Source organism: Helobdella robusta (assembly GCF_000326865.2).
Source record: "Helobdella robusta unplaced genomic scaffold HELROscaffold_10, whole genome shotgun sequence".
NCBI classification, from domain to species: Eukaryota; Metazoa; Annelida; class Clitellata; order Rhynchobdellida; family Glossiphoniidae; genus Helobdella; species Helobdella robusta.
In genome coordinates, this window is record NW_008703571.1 from 1,879,618 (window position 1) to 1,900,042 (window position 20,425).

General features: G+C 32.9%; 1 protein-coding gene across 1 annotated transcript; it reads left to right on the forward strand.

Annotated features, from left to right (window-relative positions):
* Window positions 1-162: 162 nt before the first annotated feature.
* HELRODRAFT_166662 (hypothetical protein) lies at window positions 163-18,599 on the forward strand (the record flags this gene model as incomplete). Its single annotated transcript, XM_009011888.1, has 44 exons — window positions 163-320; window positions 479-639; window positions 809-940; window positions 1,301-1,403; window positions 1,612-1,705; window positions 1,850-1,897; window positions 2,231-2,360; window positions 2,441-2,569; window positions 2,825-2,893; window positions 3,049-3,110; window positions 3,599-3,733; window positions 3,844-3,930; window positions 4,314-4,526; window positions 4,849-4,948; window positions 5,100-5,189; window positions 5,410-5,588; window positions 5,947-6,058; window positions 6,402-6,500; window positions 6,690-6,742; window positions 7,204-7,277; window positions 7,754-7,853; window positions 8,179-8,350; window positions 8,709-8,800; window positions 9,039-9,137; window positions 10,743-10,892; window positions 11,098-11,178; window positions 11,441-11,613; window positions 11,873-12,104; window positions 12,824-13,099; window positions 13,212-13,280; window positions 13,564-13,689; window positions 13,842-13,973; window positions 14,040-14,131; window positions 14,442-14,670; window positions 14,870-15,045; window positions 15,277-15,385; window position 15,458; window positions 16,050-16,180; window positions 16,302-16,413; window positions 16,698-16,862; window positions 17,121-17,326; window positions 17,549-17,786; window positions 17,968-18,087; window positions 18,349-18,599. The coding sequence occupies 44 exons, from the start codon at window positions 163-165 to the stop codon at window positions 18,597-18,599; spliced, it is 5,760 nt and encodes a 1,919-aa protein (XP_009010136.1).
* Window positions 18,600-20,425: the final 1,826 nt, after the last annotated feature.

Here is a 20,425-nt window from a genome sequence, read left to right on the forward strand (position 1 = left end):
TTTAATCAAACATTTAAAAAATTGTTTTTATTTATACTTATTTTACATAATAAAGTTTTTCAAATTAAATTTAGAACATGTTAATAACTAATAATTTTTCGAAAAACTTTGACCATAATAGTTGAATCTTTGCTAGCGGCAAAACAGATACTGCATCTAAAAATGAATTTAAAAATATTGTTTTCAATTTTTTTCCTTCTAACTGGCGTCGCTGTTATAAGTGATTCTCAGAAATTAAATGTCCCCAAGTTATTATTGCCCTATAACAGTTTAATCGGCATAAACTTCACTCTTGAGGCTACTGAAGGGTGCTTAAGTTGGTTGGTGATCTTCAACTTCATTATTCTCCAATTATCGCTTGCTTTATCACTCATTTTTGGATTTTTATAATTTAAGCAGTGAAGTCACTTAAAAGTTATTTATTTTTTTGTTCTTTAGTTAAATATTTCAATATAGTTTTAAAAATTGCCGGCATCAGGAAATCCACCAGACCGGATATAGCCACTGTTCAACTGATTTATGATTCAGACCATCATGATAACAGAAATGAAAACAATGATTGTTCCAGAGTTGCCGTTGTTGCTTCAGTCACTAAAATCCCAGATCGTAAGACAGCCATTATCATAGCCCAAGACATTGGTTATTTTATTATTTTATATTTTGTTAAATAAAAATAAAGTTGAAATAATATGAATTTCAGCCTGCTTTTCTTATACTTACTATATAATATAATATTAATAATTATTCGGTTTAATCTCATTATTAATAAGCCAGTTATTTATTTCTTATTTAAATTTTCATTTTTTAGCATCAGGAAAAGAATTGAGATGTGATGTCATAGTCGACAAGATAGTGTCCATAAAAATCCAGACAACCACTAAGGAGTTATATCTGGATGATTCACCTGAGGAGTTTGTTCTCAAGGCCTACAATGATAAAGGTTCAATTAATTTTATTTTATTTGAAAAAAGATTATGTACAAATATTTTAGATAAAAAAAAATATGGCTACATATAATATTATAATGCTAACTGTATATGACAACTATTTATAAGTAGTATAGCATTTCTATTAATGGTAGTTAGGTGATGAAATGGATTTTAAATAAAAATGAAATAATAATTTATAAATTATATTTTACATTTAATGTTTAATATAAATTTTCAATGTATTTTGTATACTAACATCATAATAGTAATTATCTTACAATTTAATGACACACACACATCAGTTCAAACGCAGCAGATATTCAACATAAAAAATTACTAATTAGTATTCATCTCATCAACACGACATTAAGATGATGTCTTTAGTAGTTTGGAGGGAATGGAGTTTGATTGGAACCTCATGCCAGATAATGCTACTAGCCAGGTAGAGCAACCTGCTCCTAATAAGGTTCTTAGGTGGGTGCAATAATGTACTAATCTCAATTTAGGTTTTCAGTTGTTGAAAAATTTTCAAAGTTGATTTAAAAATGTTTTACTTTGGCTAAATATTTTTAATTATTTTCTAACAAATACTGAATTAATATCAGATTTTAATTTCTAGTTAGTGAATTTAGTTAATTATTGCTTCATATTATGCAATGGTAGACTTTTTCAAATTATTTAGAATCTTGAAGTATTCAGAATCATCCTACGTTGCTCCGTCTTACATAAGGTCTTTGGAGCAAGATGGCAGGAGAGGTGATGTGATATTAATCAAGGTTGCATATATCCTTTTTTTGAAATTTTAAATTATTTCAATGTTTATCTTTTTGTTATTTTCCCCCAATTGAATAATTTTGTCCTGTTTTCAATAAGTTAATAGGTATTTTTAAATAAATTTTTTTTCATAATCTTTTGCTCAGGGTCTTCATACAGGAAGTGCCATGGTCACTGTTAGAGCTGTTGATGAAGTTTATAAGGTTGACTCATTGATTGATTAACTGATTGATTGATTGATTTTGGTTGATTGATTGGTTGGTTAACTGATTGATTAACTGATTGATTGACTGAGCACTGGTAATCATAATAGTCTTCCTAGTCATTATAAAATTCAAAGTTTTAATCATAATCATTGTTTCCATCAATTTTTTATGGTTTATAATAGTAATAATAATAATGGGAACATCCTTTTATTTTCTAACTCCAAATACCCAATATTAATAATGAAATAATTATAAAATCCTATTTAATCTAATATAATAATAACAATAATAATAATAATGGCTATAATAACCCCTGGACAGCACATAGAAATAGAGCCAGTAAGGACGTTAGTTGTGGCAAACTTACAGTTGGTGCCCAGTGTTGTCTACATCATGCCTCACACGTCTGTTCAATTCACTGTCGAGTTGCTCAAACAGGGGAAAGCTTTCAGTATGACTGTTTGTTTGTCTGTCTGTTTGTCTGTTTGTACAACAACAGCCCTCAAAACGCCCAACAACACCACACTACAGAAGTAACAATGCCGTCATCTATCTACTACCTGCACACCAATGATGATGACGTCATTTTCTTGGATGTGACTACATCTACCATCACTGGTCTCACCGTTGGACACACTGATGTCAGACTTAAAGGACAAAGTCTGTGTTTTATTGTTTTTTCTTGGTTTTGTTTGCGTCTATTTTTAGCCACATTTTTCAATCTTTGGTAAATTTAAAGTTTGTTTTGTTTGGTTTTTATTGGTTCTGGTTTTGTAGTTTTGTTGTTTCTGGTTTTGTAATTTTGTAATTGTAAATAATAATTTTGTTAAAATATTATAATATATTAAAATATTATGATAAATAATTTTATCAAAAAGTATTAATTAATTTTATCAAAATGTTTATTATCATCAGATGCTCAGCTGGCTGGTGTCTTCAGAGAGCCAAGTGCCGGAGTTTATGTTGTTGAGCCATCATACATTGGTTGGTTTCTATATTGATATCATACTGATACTGATACTATCTGCATATCATGATATTACCATGATGATAATATGATACTACCACTGATACTGATACTATCTGGATATCATGATAACACCAGTTGTATCAATGTGTTATATTCTGACCTCTTCCAGAATTTTCCATATCTCCTGCTTGCAATTGGGTCTTGGAGACAGACAAGGAATATGCAATGCATGTTCATATCATGGGAGCTGCTGGTCATGTCATCCAGTTGGATGAGGTCAGTTTTGTTGGGCTGATGTGTTAGTTCGTTGATTGATTGGCTGGCTGATTTGTATGCTGGTTGATTGATTTATGTTGCTTTATATTAAATGATTGATTGATTGATTGATTGATTGATTGATTGGTTGATTGATTGATTGATTGATTGATTGATTGATTGATTGATTGATTGATTGATTGATTGATTGATTGATTGATTGATTGATTGATTGATTGATTGATTGATTGATTGATTGATTGATTGATTGATTGATTGATTGATTGATTGGGTCATTGTATTGGTAGATTAATTTAGTTTACTTGATCTTATAGATATATGATATGTGGAATGTTTTCTTTATAAATTATGTATTTGAATATTTGTTGATTTTTGTTGGTTTGCCAAAGTTCACATCCCATTACTTTTAACATTTTTCCGCCATTACCTTACATCCTCCTCAGAAAGTGAGAATAGAGTTAAACCTCCCTCAAGAATTCCAATTGTTGGACTCATCAGTTAATGGATCGTACCATTACGTTAAGGCTAAGCAAAAAGGGGTGTTCAGCCTGTATGCTAAGCTGGCTGCTATTGTCAAGGTTGTATCATTAATGAGGAAATAACTTTAGAAATTGACTGCTTAATTGATACGCTTCGTTTTATTTTCTACTTAATTTTTTAAAAACGAAACAAGACATTTTAATTTTAGGATGGTGGCGTTGCAATCAGATATGAATCAGTGGACGGCAGCCATGATCTGGAGGTCATCAATTCCATTGTGGTGAATGTCAAACAGGTCTTTGCACCTCTTTCCAGCACTCCAGCCAAAATAAATATTCATGTAAGTATATCAACATCCATTCATCAGTGTATACATTCATTGATTCGTTCGTTTATTCACTCATTCATTCATTCATTCATTCATTCATTCATTCATTCATTCATTCATTCATTCATTCCTTTGTATATTAATCATTAGTCTTTAAATCCAAAAACTTTTTGAATGTTTAACACATTAATGTTTCTAAATATTACAATTAATTTTGCAACAACAACTACAGCAGCAGCAACAGCAACTACATGTACTACTAATTTTATTTCTGCTACTTTAAACTTTATTATTTCTAAAAATTATGAAGTGGTAACTCACAAAATAAAAATGAAAAAAAAATGGATTAGGCAAGAGGTGGAAAAGGGAAATACGTCTGGAAGGCAGATGACAACTTGATGATACAAATTGTAGCGACAGCAAGCGGTGGTAACGTTGGGATTTCTGAGGCTACTGCTGCTGAGAGTGGCAGCGCTCTTGTTCAAATTCAAAGTGACCGGGTAAGGATGAGCTATGTTAGAGCCATTGATGCTAAACATCCAACATTCAAAGATGATTGCCTTGTTAGTCACTTGTATTTCATTTGTTTCGTTCGTTTGTTTGTTTGTTTGTTTGCTTGTTTGTTTGTTGGTTTGCTTGTTTATTTGTTTGTTTGTTTGTTTATTTATTTGTTTTATTGTTCAAAGAGTTAGCTTTTTGATAGTTCATCTATGAATGCAAATACAAGAAGTTTAATTGCTATTAAGAATATCGATGTTCAAACATTACAGTTGCTTAAATTTTAAGGAGTGGCGACAACATGTTGAAAGATTGAAAATAAAGTTCGAAATAAATATAAATCTGATAGAAAATTATTTAAAAATAAACATAAACCTGACCTGATAGATATCTGTCTTGCCGCCAAAACGGATTGAAATAAATGAGAGTCATGTTGAGGTGGTGTTGAATGAAGAAGTCACCATACCATTTGCTCTTATTCTGTCTGGTTAGTTCACTACACACACGTGCGTGCGTGCGTGCGTGTGCGTGCGTGCGTGCGTGTGCATGTCTCTCTTGATAAATAATGTTTCTTATGTGTGAAGTGAGATTTTCATTTTTTTAAAAAGTTATATGGAATGATTTTTTTTGTTTTACAGATGGCACTAATGACTTTCCAGCTTATGCATGTGAACATTTGGACTTCATCATCTCCGCGTCAAATGATAACATATTTGATCATATAGAAGGTAGTTATGTGAGTTGTGTAATCTATTGTCTGTTGATGATGGGCATACTGTTTGCTGCAGGTGTGATGATAATGAAAGTGATGATGGTGATGGTGAAGGTGTTAGTTTCATTTCTAAAGATGATTCTGAGGGCAATATTTTATGGAGTTATAATTTGATGGCAATTTATAGATATGCATTCATTTTATTTAATCTAAAAAAATTTCATAAAAACGCACAGTTCACCAGCTGAAATCATTTTCATCATCATCAAAGCCATCATTGTTATCAACATCCCCTTGTGCTGCTTTGAGGATGAAAGCTAAAAATTTGGGAACCACAGAGCTGTTTGTAACGTACACATACAATGATGTTGTCATTGGTAGTAGTTTTGTCTTGGCTGTCTATCAACCATTGATGGTCTGTGCATGTGAAGTAGTTGTCGTTGGTGTGTTGTTGTGGTTATTTTGTTGTTTAGTGGCTGTTAATGTCACTGATATTGTTTAGCACTTGTTTTGGTTAACGTTTTTAATGTTTGGCCGTGGTCTATTGTAAAATAATTATTTAGATATCGCTTTAATTTTTGCATGTATAGTAAAACGCCTTTTAATTTGTAAATCATGTAAGATATTTTCATCAAATTTGATTGCTCTTTGTCTGAATATATTATTACTAATATAGAATAGAAACTGGTTTTATTAGCCAGTTTTCAGATTTCGTTTAATTTTCATTAATTTCACAAATTTAAATCGTTTATTCTCTTCCCATGCTCTTTCAGTTGGTAAGTCCGGACAATTTTGTAACAATAAGTCCTGGAACGTCCAGCAAGGTGGTGGTTGTGGGTGGGCCAATGCCATGGCTCTTAGACGATACCAAATATTTTAGGAAGGGTTGGTCGTTATTTTTCACTAATCACTAACTTATGTTCATCTTTCACTAATTTACGACCATTTTTCACTAATCACTAATTTGTAGAGTACCATTGATATGCGTATCGGTTGAGATGGTATCATATCTTTATATTAATTTCACTTTGTCATATCATACGTAGTATGACTTTATTTTTCTAATCAAAATAATTTTTTAATACGTTTATCCACCTAACTGACATTATGGGTGTGCTGTTACTTAAATAGGTGCTTTTGCCATCGCATTTATGTAATCCCATTTTGATTAAATAAAAAAAAATTTGAATGCCTAACATCAATCTTATTATGATTTTTTTTTATAAAGTTACCACGAGAGCTGTCGGCGGAGCTGATGGAGAAGAAGATGATGATGAACAGAGTGGCTCGTCTATTTCATTTTCTGATATTGAATCAATATCACATTGTAAGTTGAAACGATTGTATGAGACCTTTTTAACACCTTTTTATAGTATCCGAACTATATTTATTTAGAAATTTATTTCGTATTCCTTCATTTTCTTTATTCCGATTACTTCATTTTTCATATTTATTGAGTTTATGTGCTTAATTTATTTTATTAATTTTATATTTTTCATATTTTATTTTATTGCAGCTAGCGGGCAGATGCACACGTTCACTGTTTTCTGCCACGAGGAAGATGAGAAGGTGAATGCCAGACATCAATCTTGCTTCGTTTCATTTTTTCATTTCTACTATTTCAATTTTTAATTATGATTGCAGTTCTGATTAATTTTATTATTATTTTGTTGTTTTTGGGGCATTTGTTTTTAATAATTTTCATTGTAGAGTGATTTGCGTGGAATGTTTGAAACATTAAATTTTGTTGCCATCTTTTCTAGGTAATGATAATGGTAATAACATTAATAATAATAATATTTATTATTATTATTATAATATATAATAATAAATAATAATAAAAATAATAATGGAAATACTCTTTTATTGTCGCATCAAATAAAATGAAATGAAAGATATTTAAAGGAAATATAAATGAATGTAACACATAAAATATAATTAAAATTTAAATACAAGCAATAATGATAATGATAATGTTGGTGATGAGGACAGTGTTAAATGGTCTACAATGTTATTTAAAAAAAAAACAGTTCATTAGATTATCAGTTGGCAATGGACCAACGGCTCATAACCGTAGGCCAGCTGTCTCACAGCTTTACGTACCGTTAGTTATTTAATTTATTTTTTATTTCTATCGATTTTTTATTTCTGAATTTAGTTAATTAATTTGAGATTATTATTTTTATTAGTTTGAGATTATTATTTTTATTAGTTTGAAATTATTTTTACTGAGGTTATTTTAACTTTATAAGCTTTATTTATAAAAATCGTCACAGCTTTATTTTTTAAAATTAGATTTTGTTGGTTATGTTTGTAGTGTTTAGCTTTTAATGTGTAAATGTTTGTATTATTTTTATTGATGGTAAGAATTTAGTGGCAGCTATTCAGATATATGACATAAAAATTTTTTTAATTTTGTCAGAACTACTACACATGTCAGTTCTTGCATTCGAACCGTTATCTGTTGCAACAGTAGTGGCTGGGATATTAACCATCTTGCCACTGCACTAAATATAGATCTATGCATGAGACATAAAAGTAATTAATTATATAATTATAATTTGTAATGAAATAAACAAGGGTTTCTTGTTCCGAGCCAAAGTTTTTGAAAATTTCATCTCAGCCATATGTCGAGGAGATGCTGGAGGGATGTGATTTGAAGGCTTTCAAACGGGCTGCTGTTAGTAATTCTTTTTTTCGTTTTTTATTATTTTGGACTTAATAATTACATTAATTTAATTTATTTAATTAGTTGTTAATTTCATATTTCAGTTTATTAGGTTTTATTACTCATTGACTTATCAGTCTATGTGTTTTGATCTTTTTGCAATTTTTCATAAATGGAAGTGTCAAATTGCATTTTTCCTGATAAATTGAATAACTTGATTGAAAATATTTAAAAATAGTATTACACATATTGAATTGAATTTAATATAATGAGAAAAATCCAGTAAAAATTGTTCAAGTTTTTATTTTCGTAAACTTTATGCAATATTTTTTTGCAGATTCCAGTACCAGCCGGTCAAGAAGTGCATTTAAAAGTAAACTTATACAACAGACATTCAAATAAAATTGAAAACACGACATCTGTTGCTATTAAATGGAGTTTATCTGATGCCAGTTTGGCTTCATTTGACATTGAGTCTGCAGAGGATCGTGGTGCTCTCTCTTATGGAGGTCTTTTTTTATTAGTATTAATATTGGTAATATATATTGTATTATTATTATTATTGTTGTTGTTGTTGCTATTATTATTACTATATTTTTAATTGATCTTATTTTTTAAAATTTTTGTGAGCATGACATGAATATGTATGTGTGTATCAATATGTGTGTATCAATATATGTTCAACTTGTTCGTATGCATTTTCTAAATGCTTATACATTCCTCAGTGAAGATACTTGTACATTTGCATGCATTTTGGATGTGTGTGTTTGTGTGTGTGTGTGGGGGTATTTGTGTGTGTATGTGTGTGTGTGGATATTTGTGTGTTTGTGTTTGTGTGTGTGTTAAGATGATTGGTTTTTTATTTAGACAATGTACTGTTGCACACAAATGGTTACAATGGTGATCTGGCGGTTTCTGTCACTGTGGAGATGTACAATCATCTCTATGGCAACAGGAAGGTCTTTATCATTTTTCAAATTTATATTACTATGATACTCATATCATCATCATCATCTTATTCATCATTACTGTAACCATCATTGTCTCATTCATCACCATTGTAATCATCATCATCATCTTAATCACCATCATTGTAGCCATCATCATCTTTTTCACCATCACTAAACATCATCATCTTATTCATCATCATTGTAATCTTCATCATCTTGATCACCGTTATCATCCCAATCAATTCAGATGGATCCGATCCTTAGTGACCAGATAAACTTCCATCTGTTGAAATATCCAACTTTATCATCGTCATCGCCGGTTCTTTTGAACAGTCCATACATTAAGGTCTATATATGATGAGGATAATGATAATAAAAGTGATCTTCATCATCTCATCACTACCGTATCTCCATTTCACCATCATCTCCATCATCATCTTCACCATCATCTTCACCATCATCTTCGAGACATAGCGAAACGAACTTTTATTTCCTTCCCAAAATAACAATAAAGAAGGCAGGATGACTGTGATCAAGCTCATGATGAGCTCATCTTGCACAGCCACCTTTTCACAAATAAAACAACAAATTTTGAAAAATTTAGAAGAAGTGTCTTTAGTTACCGTAATTAAAATCAGATTCTATACATATGTATATACACATATATGCACATACACACACTCTATAACTTTACATAATATTATTAATAATAATACTTTTCAAATTTCTTTTGAATTGAGATAGTTGTTGTGATTCATTTGGCAAGCCCTTCTGTAGCATCATATTCCACATTCTTGGACCTCTACTTATGGTGTCATGTAATAGAATATGCGTCTACTTATGGTGTCATGTAATAGAATATGCGTCTTTGATTTAGAAGAAATGAGAGACTTCTGTCTTCTGACGTTGTTACTAGGTGCAAAGTAGTTCCCGAAAATTAATGGCAGCTGGTTTGAGACTTGCTTGTATACAAATTTCATTATGCAAAATGTGCATGATTGATTAAAATTTAAGTTTTTAGTTAATTTAAATAAGGATTGCGCATTTTCACTACATTACAGCAACCTACAAGAGGGATACACAAAGCATTGTATAGCATATTTAAGCATCTCTTCGGCAAGAAAAACTTTATTTTATTTATTAAACAAATAGATTTGGCTAATTCTGAGCAGAAATTGTCTATGCGTGAACGAAAGGATAATTTCTGATCCAGAAAGATACTCAAAAACTTGTCTACTTTATTCTCAATGATGTCACAACCATTTATTACGATTTTGAAAGGTTCTTTATAATTTAAAAAAATTATTGGACCAAACACAATCATCTGAGTTTTTTCATGTTTATTGTTAATTTATTATTTTTAAACCAGCTGCTAATATGCTCAATTTCTATGTTAGTTTTTGCAATCAATTCATTGATGCTTTTGCCTACACTGAAGACATTAGTATCGTCTGCAAAGTAGATATAATCAAAGAAATTTGGTCAAAGAAATTTGAAGAGTCTGAAAGATCGTTTATGAAGATAACAAAAAGCAGGGGCCCCAAAATCGACCCTTGCGGAACCCCGAATTTGTTGAACTCTATCGCTGACACTTCATTATTACACTTCACAAACTGATTTCGTTTTGAAAAATAACTTTGCATCCATTTTAGTGTTGTGCCTCTTATTCCATATATTTCAAGTTTTCCCAGAAGTATCCCATGGTCTATACAATCAAATGCCTTGGTAAGATCTACCAACGTACCAACCACGTGATTTTTATTTTCTGTCTCTCCCAATTTTACGAAGTAATTTTACAATAGCTAGTTAGTTCCATTGAATGGTTTTGTCTAAATCCAAATTGAGAATTCGTTAACAGATGATTATCACCATCTTTACCATCATCTTCACCATCATCTTCATCATCATCTTCACCATCTTCTCCATTACTTCACCACCATCCGCCATTTAGGGCAGAGTGATTATTTCCCATGGTTCCGGACAGTTTGACGTTTCCAACAACTCGGCAACTGCCGCCCTGGTGACTTGCAATGATGATGGTGATAATAGAGATGGCGCTAGTAAGGATAGTAGTGGGGCTGCTAGTTTAAGAGAAATATTGGTTAGCACTTTGTTCTGTGAGGACGTTTTGAAAATGTTTGAATGGTGAATGGTAATTGTTAACTGTTTTGACGTTTCACTCATTCTCCCATTCACTCACTCACTCACTCACTCACTCACTCACACTCACTCACTCACTCACTCACTCACTTACTCACTCACTCACTCACTCACTCATTCATTCATTCATTCATTCACTCACTCAGATCACTCCACTAAGAGAGGGTAGATGTGAGATAATAGTAACAGACAGGTGTTTACTACCCATTAAGCACATCATGCTGAACGTAATTGTAGCAAACGTTCACAACATCATCATACATATCAATCACTTGGTTGGTGTTCGTTCTTTCGTTTTTTTAATTCTTCTTTTGGCTATGATTTTCTGTGAAAGTTTTTTTTTAATAATTATATAAATAATCCATTAAATGATCGAAATTATGTTAAGGTGTTAATGCTAATTAATGAAAATTGTAATTATATGATTGATAACAATGATGTTTTAATGGGAAGCTGCTTGATAACAAAATAATATTCCTATCATATTAGCTGCCACTTGAGGACAAAGACATCAAAAATGACGTCACCGACAAAACTGTCGACGTCACGTACAAGTTAATCATCAGAGTAACTGATAAAGACAACATCACCATACCCAGTGAATATTTTCACCTCATGGCCTTTCAAGTATTCTCTACTGATGAACGTGTTCTCTCCGTTGGGTTGGTTTCATTCTGTCTTTGTAATTCGATTAGTTGATTGTTTGATTGATTGTTTGTTTGTTTGATTGATTGATTGATTAATTGATGTATTGATCGATTGTTTGATTGATTTATTGATTGATTGTGTTTGATTAATCGATTGATTGATTGATGGATTAGCCGACTGGCCGACTGACTGACTAGCTGGCTGACTAGCTGGCCTACCAACTAGTTGACTAACTGACTGAAAACATAAAAATCATCTCGCATCTGCCATTAGAAACCAGCTGAAATTATTGGACGAGCACTCGGCTTACTTAACTGTTCGCACGAGATCTGTGGGCAAGACATCCATCCACATTGAAGCAACCATCAACGGGAATCTCGCCGACAACATTAAAACTGGTAGCAGTAGTAGAAGTAGTAGCGATAAGGGTAGTGGTAGCGGCAAAAGTGCTGGTAGTGGTGATGTTTATAGTTATGACGTCATCAGTAATGCTGTTGCCGTTCAGGTTGTATGAAAAATGTTTTCGTTTTGTTGTTGGTGTTTTTTTTTGTGTCCAGTTTTTTGCACAATTTACTCAAAATTTTTATTTATACTTTTTGTGTCGACAGACACTCGCACATTCTATTATTAGCTAATTACTTAATTGATTAATTAATCACTTAATTGATTAGTTAATAGGATTGCTAATTACTTAATTGATTATTTATTTACTTAATTGATTATTTAATTACTTAATTGATTAGTTAATCATTTAATTGATTAGTTAATAGGATTGCTAATTAATTAATTGATTAGTTAATAGGATTGCTAATTACTTAATTGATTTTTATCACAAGGTGTTCACCCCATTGAAGTTGCTGCCTGAATTAATGATAGTAACTCCTGGGACTAAGTTTCAGGTTGGTTGGTTGTCTATTATCATTTTGGTTGATTTTCATTGGCTGATAGAGTTGGCTGTTTGATTAGTTGGTTGGTTGTTTGATGGTTTTTTTTATTGATCGGTTGTTTGATTGGTTGGTTGTTTGATTGGTTGGTTTTTTGATTGATTGGTTGATTGTTTGATTGATGTCTCAACTGGTTGATTATAAAGTTTGTATATAGTTGAACATGTTAATTAATTTTTGTTATATTATCTGACCATTGAGGTATACTACATTTAACATAATGAATCAAATTAATAATCAATAAATTAATAAATTAATATCCTTCCTGCTGCTCACCCAGCAAGTTATTTTGATGAAAAGTTTTGATACCCTGCAGGTGACAACATCTGGAGGTCCACAGACCGACTGCTTGATCAACTACCACCTACAGCCCATCTCCGAAGTCAGTGAGACGAATCGGAAGCAGAGTAAGCAGAGGAAGGATGGTGAGCATCCAGTAGCAGTCGTCGATAAGCAAGGATTAGTGACAGCAGTTAGTGTCGGGGAGGTTAAAGTTGTGGCAGAATGTTCTAGGAGTTGGGACGCTGGAGCTGGTGATCAATTGATATATTCACAAGTTTGTTTGTTCATTTGTTCATTCATTTATTTGTTTATTCTTTTGTTTGTTCACCTATTTGTCCATTCATTTGTTCATTCATGTGTTCATTCGTTTGTTTGTTTGAAAACAGGCCAGCATGTCCCTGAGTGTTGTTCAGATGGCTGGCGTCAAGATATTTTCACCTGTGCAGAAAGTTCAAGTGGGAAATGAGGTTAGCTGTTTGGTTAATTGATTGGCAGGTAGGTTGATGTTTGTTTGTCTGATTGGTAGGCTGGCTGATAGATTGGTTGTTTGATTGACGCGTGGATTAATGATTTCATACAGGCATGGCCAGCACACCTCACTCATTTAATTTAATAACTATTATGTTAATTGATATTATTTGTTTTAATTAGTTAATTAGTCAGTTGGTTGGTCAAACATTTGAAATTGTAATTAGTATTGTGTGATGCATTCAGTCAGTAATTTTGGATTTGTAATAGGTTCCATTGTATGCCGTTGGCTCGCACAACAGAACTATCGATCCATATTCATTCTCGGAAGAATGCAAATTCCACTGGACGATCAGTGATCATCATGTCGCCCAATTAAGACCTGCCTTTCATAAGGTACCATCCAATCATTTCCCACTTTGCAGAATGATTTGATTAACTACCATTTTGATTGGTTTGTTTTACAAACTCTTGTGATTGGTTTATAAACTATTTAATATTTTTAATAAATTTAAGTAAAATTATTAATTTTTCTCATTCATCTACAGACAAATTTTTCAACAAAAAGTAGCGGAAACTTCGCCCAGAGGTTGATGGCTTTGAGGTCAGGTCATGTGACAGTGACCTTGAGGGTAAACAAGGAAGATGGCACACAGATGATTGACAGTATTACCGTTAAAGTGAGTCTCGTCATCAGATTTAGTTACAATAATTAGGTGATCGTGGTGTTTTTTATTATCGTTTAGATTGTAGATAGATTCCAGATGCTCTCGCCCAGCATCCAACCAGCTCACGTCCTCCTCACCCCAAACACACAACTTAAACTACTATCCAATTTGTTAGTCTTTCTTCTTTGTCCTCTTTGAATTATTGGTTGTTATTATTATTATTATTTAGTTTGTTGTTAAAGTTATCATCATTATTATCATCATCATCGTTGTCTTTCTTGATGCGTTCCAGAAAATATTCCATCATTTTGTTCTTCAACTTTTTGATATCAAACTTGTTTGTGATGTTTTTTGTGCTATTAATAACTTTAAATTTATTTTTATTAATTACGTACTTCATTCCATTTCAATTTCTTCAATTTAATCAATTATGCTAATTCATTAATTAAATGCTGTTAAGAATTTTCTTTCCACGCATAGTAAACTCAGCAGCAGTTACAAGCCGAAAGATGGAACAGTTCACTTTAGTGAAAGTGAAGGGGTGCTCGAGTCGACATCTGCTATCGGTAGTTTTCCTGTGATTTTTGAAGCTCACCATACAAATCTAGGTGGTGGTGTTGATAGTAGTAAAATTAGTATGGCTAGTCATGATGATGATGGTGATGAAGATCGTTATCATGCCAACAAGATGCAGACTTTTGTTGCTAAGGTTGTCATTTATCTTTGTCATTTCTGATGTTTGCTTGTAATAATGATGATTAGGAGATGGTAATGATTTGATAGCAAGTTTAATGAAGATGATGGCGATGCAATTTTGATGATGGTGATGAGCTAATTTCTTTCATCTACGGTGAACTTGTACAGTTCTTTTTAGAACCAATAATATATTACCTTTTCAATCATTGAAGGTAAAACCAATATCATACATAATGATAACGCCCGTGACCCACTTGCATATTTATGGCAATCAATCTCTGTCAAGTTTTCCTATTGGTTTGGAATTTGACCTAATTGTGACATTTCACGATGAGATTGGCTTCAAATTTGATGCAGTGAATGTTGATTGGGCAATTGCTATGAATAAGTAAGTATGTTTGGTTGTACTCTTTAAAATAAATTTATTTTTTGTTAATTATTACTTTTTCTTAATTAATTATTCAATTAATTAATCAATTAAACAATCAATTAATTTGATTTTAGGGCATGACGAGTTTGTATAACACACTTTTAAACCATCAATTGTAATGCCATCCACCACCATCTCCATTCACCATCATCTCTACCATCATCATTCCACCATTACACTCACGTTCAGACACTCCAGTTTGAAGATATTAGAAGACCAGCAGCATCATCACCAACTGATGATGAAGAACGGCACACTGAAGATGATGGCGATGAATAGCGGATTTTCCGTTGTGAAGGTCGGGAGGATTGTTGCTTCGTTGTGTGGATGGTTTTATTTGTATTTTTTTATTCGTGAAAAATTGTCTCAGGGTTGGTCTTTGTGTTATATTATTAAAGGATTTGCATTGTTGTTTTATTCAATGTTTCTTTGAAATAACGCCTAAACGATTGAATGATTGAATGAATGAATGAATGAATGAATGAATGAATGAATGCATGAATGAATGAATGAATGAATGATTTGTTCTCCATCCAGATTTTTGTACCATCACAACCAAATCTGGTAGATTATATTGGTATTCACGTTTCGCCAGCCATCCATCCAGCCGATATCCACGTCGTCGTCGGCTCTGTTGTCTGCTTCAAATCAATCCTGCAACCTTATCATGGTTGGTTGGTTGGCTGATTGATTGATTGGTCGGCTGATTGATTGATTGGTCGGTTGATTGATTGGTCTGTCGGTTGATTGGTTGGATGGTTGGTTAGCTGGTTGGTTAGCTGACTGGTTGGTTGATGATTGATCAGTGATTGGTTGGTTCAGCAGTTGATTGATTGGTTCAAAAGTTTCTTAATTAGTCTGACGATTGTTTTGTTTACTTACGTCCTAACTGCATTTACGCACTGGCTAATAATTTATTGATTCATCGGTTTATTTTGTCTGCAATTAACTTCTGAAACTAGGTCAACCAGCTTCCTGGTCAGTGCCAGATGACCTACTTTTTATCAACAGCCAATCAGGGGTGGCTGTGGCTTATCAGTTGGGAAATTCAGAAGTCATCTTTAATTTCAATTCATTTGTGACGTCAACGAAGGTGTGTCTTGGTTCTATATATTTTTTTGCATAATTTATAATAGACTAGGTTTGCATGTTACTATTACTCTAATACTATTGTTTTAATTACTTTTTTTGCTGAATCGATATGCATGCTTTAGGTGAAAATCACACCTGTATTGAGGTACCTGATAAGATTGGATGGTGCTGATAGTGACCTCCTTTCAGATGCCATGTCTGTCAAGTTGGTTCGAGTGCTGCTCGTTGGAGAAAGTGGATTGTCTGCCGCTGTTGCTCTGCAAGGTTTGTCGGTCGGTCGGTTGATTGGTTGGTCGGTTAATTGTTTAGTTGATTGATATGGTTAGTTGATTGATATGGTTAGTTGATTGATTTATCGATTGTGTAGCAGGCAAGCTGACAGGCTTACTGATTGTCTAAACAATTGATTGGTTGATTGATTGATTGGTTGGTTGATTGATTGATTGATTGATTTACATCATTTTTCTAAAGCGCCCTCTCATCATAATTACTCAAACAACTCGCTTAATTCGACCCAGAAAATGACGAAAGCTGCATGGAAAAGGTCAAAGTTGAGCAGTTGAACGTGACTAACTTTCTTTACCAGTGCCATGCAGAGTTTTCCACCATACATCCTCATGACGATGCTGATGTCAAACTTGGAGACATACTTAATGTCGAACCTTTTTTCAGTTATACAACTGGTTGGGTTTTTTTGTTTGTTCATGCATTTGTTCATTCATTTGTGCATTTTTGGTGGATGGATGAATGAATAAATAGATGGATTGATAGACGGATAAATGGTTCGGTGAATATTTGAATTATAAGAAAGAACAACCTCAAAATATTCAATCGAGCGCTGACCACACCTCAACCAACAGGTCACTACTACTGCAAGTTCACACCCAGACAGCATCAGCCAGAGCAACGCAACACATCCATTGTAATAAATTTCTCTTCAGTCCATCTAACCATCAATCCACCTATTTTATCGACTGTTCTCACTGCATCACCTGGATCGCACCTTCAGCCCCAGCCTGAAGGAGCTGTATTAAAATTTGTACCTGCTTTCCATGTGCTTGATGCAGATATGTACAAGGTGTCTTATGGCATTCCTGATGCTTACCTTAGGGTACTAGCCAGGAAAGATGTCGTTGATTGTATAAAGGTTAGTTTTTGTTGAGTTTTTGTTGTCGAGGATGTCTTTCCTGTTCCTGTCTGACTGTTCGTTTGTTTTTGAGGTTGTTGTGTGTTGGAGTACCTTCACAGTTTTGTTATAAAAAGTTTTTATGCTAAATTGTTGTTTGCCACTTTTTGGAAATGTTTTTCCATTTCGCATGCTTTCACTCACTCATTTAAAACAAGCTCAAACGCCAACTGAACTGACCAGGTAAAATCAGAGAATGACATTGTGCTACAAGCTGACAAACATCCATCGTCCATGGACGGCGACGTCGTCTCATTTCGCGTAACGCTGCCGAGACCCTTGCCAAGTTATATCACCGATAACCTTCCTAAATGGGTCAAGGTCGTATTGAGGTGTGAGGATATAGGTCAGGAAGTGGGTGTAAATGTTAAGATATCTCTGGACGGTGATGAGGAAAGAGATGAGGATGATTTGGCAGCTGGTTAGTTATTAATTTTATTTTCAATTTTAATGGCCATAAGATACTTATTTCATTATCATTTTAGTGTTGAAAGACCAGCTCATTATGACGACTAACCAACTTCATCACCCACCACTATCTATCATCAACTTCGTGACTAATTATAAATTATTTAATAATTCTGATCTCACCACCACCACAGCGCCATCATCACTATCGCCATTTTCAATATGGCGACGACTGAGGGTCGGTCTGCGTGCGTATTACGAATGGGTGTTCTACATCTTCCTCTGCCTCTTCTCCTTCTTCTGTCTCTTCTCGAGTCAGTGTCCAAGTTTTAGTTTTGGGTTTTTTTGCTTATTTAATTATTTATATTATTTTAATTCAATATTTTTATTGTATTGTTATTAAATTTTCAATTGAGAACTATATATTTTCGGTAGTTAGTTCACAAAACGATGCAGAATCTCACTAGGCTTAGTTAGAGTTGAATGAATTTCATTTAGTCCACAATCATAATGTAATAATAAGATCGATAAGATGATAAACAACGTCTTATCTTTCCGAAATTCTCTTCCCGCAGCTTACATGTTCTTCAATCCACCCCCGCCATCAAGTGCTTCCGCATCGTTATCTTCGCCATCATCACCGTTTGTATCATCACCTGGGGCTTATTATTCTCGTTCGCCCACAACCACCTCCCCACAAATTCCACAATCATCGCCAAAAATGGCTCCAAATATATACAACACCCCTTCGTATCAAGGAGGAAGTCCCAGAGGTCAAAGGTTATGGACCTTGAACTCCTCGCCTTTGATCGGTAAACTATCCTGATGAGATATCGTGTGGACGGATCTGTTTGTTTTCTTTACACGTCATCGTTTTTTTTTCTTTGTGATTATTTAAATCATTCACAATATCGTTGTTGTTTAAAATCTGTTCAGATCTTGTTGACAGTGTTCATACATAATGATCTGATTTATGTTTGGCTGACTGGTCGATTGATTGATGTGCTGTTGTTATGTAATTGCAACTTTTTCTGGCTTATTGCTTTTAACTGTAACTAAGGTAATAATTTGAAAAAATTATTCAATAAAATATTTGTTTGAAGAATTTATAAAAAAAATAAACTATCGCAACCGGTTCACATTATCACATTTATGTTTTAATATCACTTCATTTAAAACTTCTTAAGCCAATGAAAATTTCGGTTAGCATCGCGTGTACGTGTATCAGATTCATTAATGTTAATGTTACGTGATGCTATTAAGTCTTCAGTAGCGACAACTAATTATTTTCTACATTCTCCTCTCTTTCGTTTCATTTTCTCGTTCAACTAGGCCTTCATTCTTTTTCGTCTCTCGCTCTTACTGCCTATAGGTTGAGTACATGTATTAACCTGTATTGTATTATTATCGTATGAGTGTTTTTTCACCGATGAGAGCGTAACTTTGCAACAGTCACTGCTGTCTCTATTTCAATCAACGATCGGCGCTTTCTTGCGTTATTTCATTATAAAGAGAACCTATGTATGAATATTATATCTGTATATGTGATGTGTGTGTGTATGTCCATTGTATAATTAAAGTGTTCAATAATAAAATACGTTAGACAACTGTATGTACATGCATGCCGTATTCATCTTATCTTTTTGTAAAATTAGAAACCGATATTTCGAGCATGGATATATATATATATATATATATATATATATATCCATGATTTCGAGCACTCTTCCTTCGGTTTCTAAGGATAGTGACCGACTGAACAAGTTAACTACAAATTATTTCTTCTTTCTCTTTAATTGATATGGGTAAGTTCGTATTTGGGAACTCCTGTTTTGCTGTCTCGTGTAAAACAGCTGGAATTTTCGTACAGATTTTGTGGAAATTAAAAAGAACTATTCGAATACACTACACTTCTTTGTTTTTACTTCTTAACAACTCGTCAAGGATTATTTAGAACTTATGCGTAGGTGCTATGGAGAAAATCAATAGCTGTGTCTCATATTTTATAATAGTGTTTTTGCAGTCGTAAATGTACCTAAATAGAAACGTAGGATAAAATTGGACACCGAAAAGAATTGATTGATAAGATAAACACGGAAACGTGAATTCTGCTTCGTTTGCTTGCTAGGACCCATTTGATGCTTGTTTTTTTGACTGCGTGCATGCATTTGCTTCTTTATATTGCGTCGTAAGTCATAACGTTGCGTAAAGTTTGTTTATTAGTGTTATTGGTTATATAATTTTCCAAATTTATCAATTTAAATGATGGTTTCGATAGCTTCGAACAAAAGTCTTCAAACGACTGAAAAAATATATAGAAGATAAATACGTTTATATAGCAATAATGGTATATTGGAGGAGTTAATAAGTTTTTTTGAGGTGCCTTGTTTAAACGAATTAGTCAAAGATAATTTTATATTTTCAACTTATGATGGTGCAGAATAAATCATTCTGATGTCTTACTTGGAAACCAAACTAATGTTTAAAAGTGAATTTGTATGTGTATATTTTTGATCTTTCAGTTTTGTAGAACGCCATCTTTTCCAATCAATCATGGATAATTTTAAATCTGCGATCGGATTTTTATCAGTAAATAATTTTTATTGATTTATTTTTTATTTAGTAAATGTTAATGATTTATTTTTGTTTTAT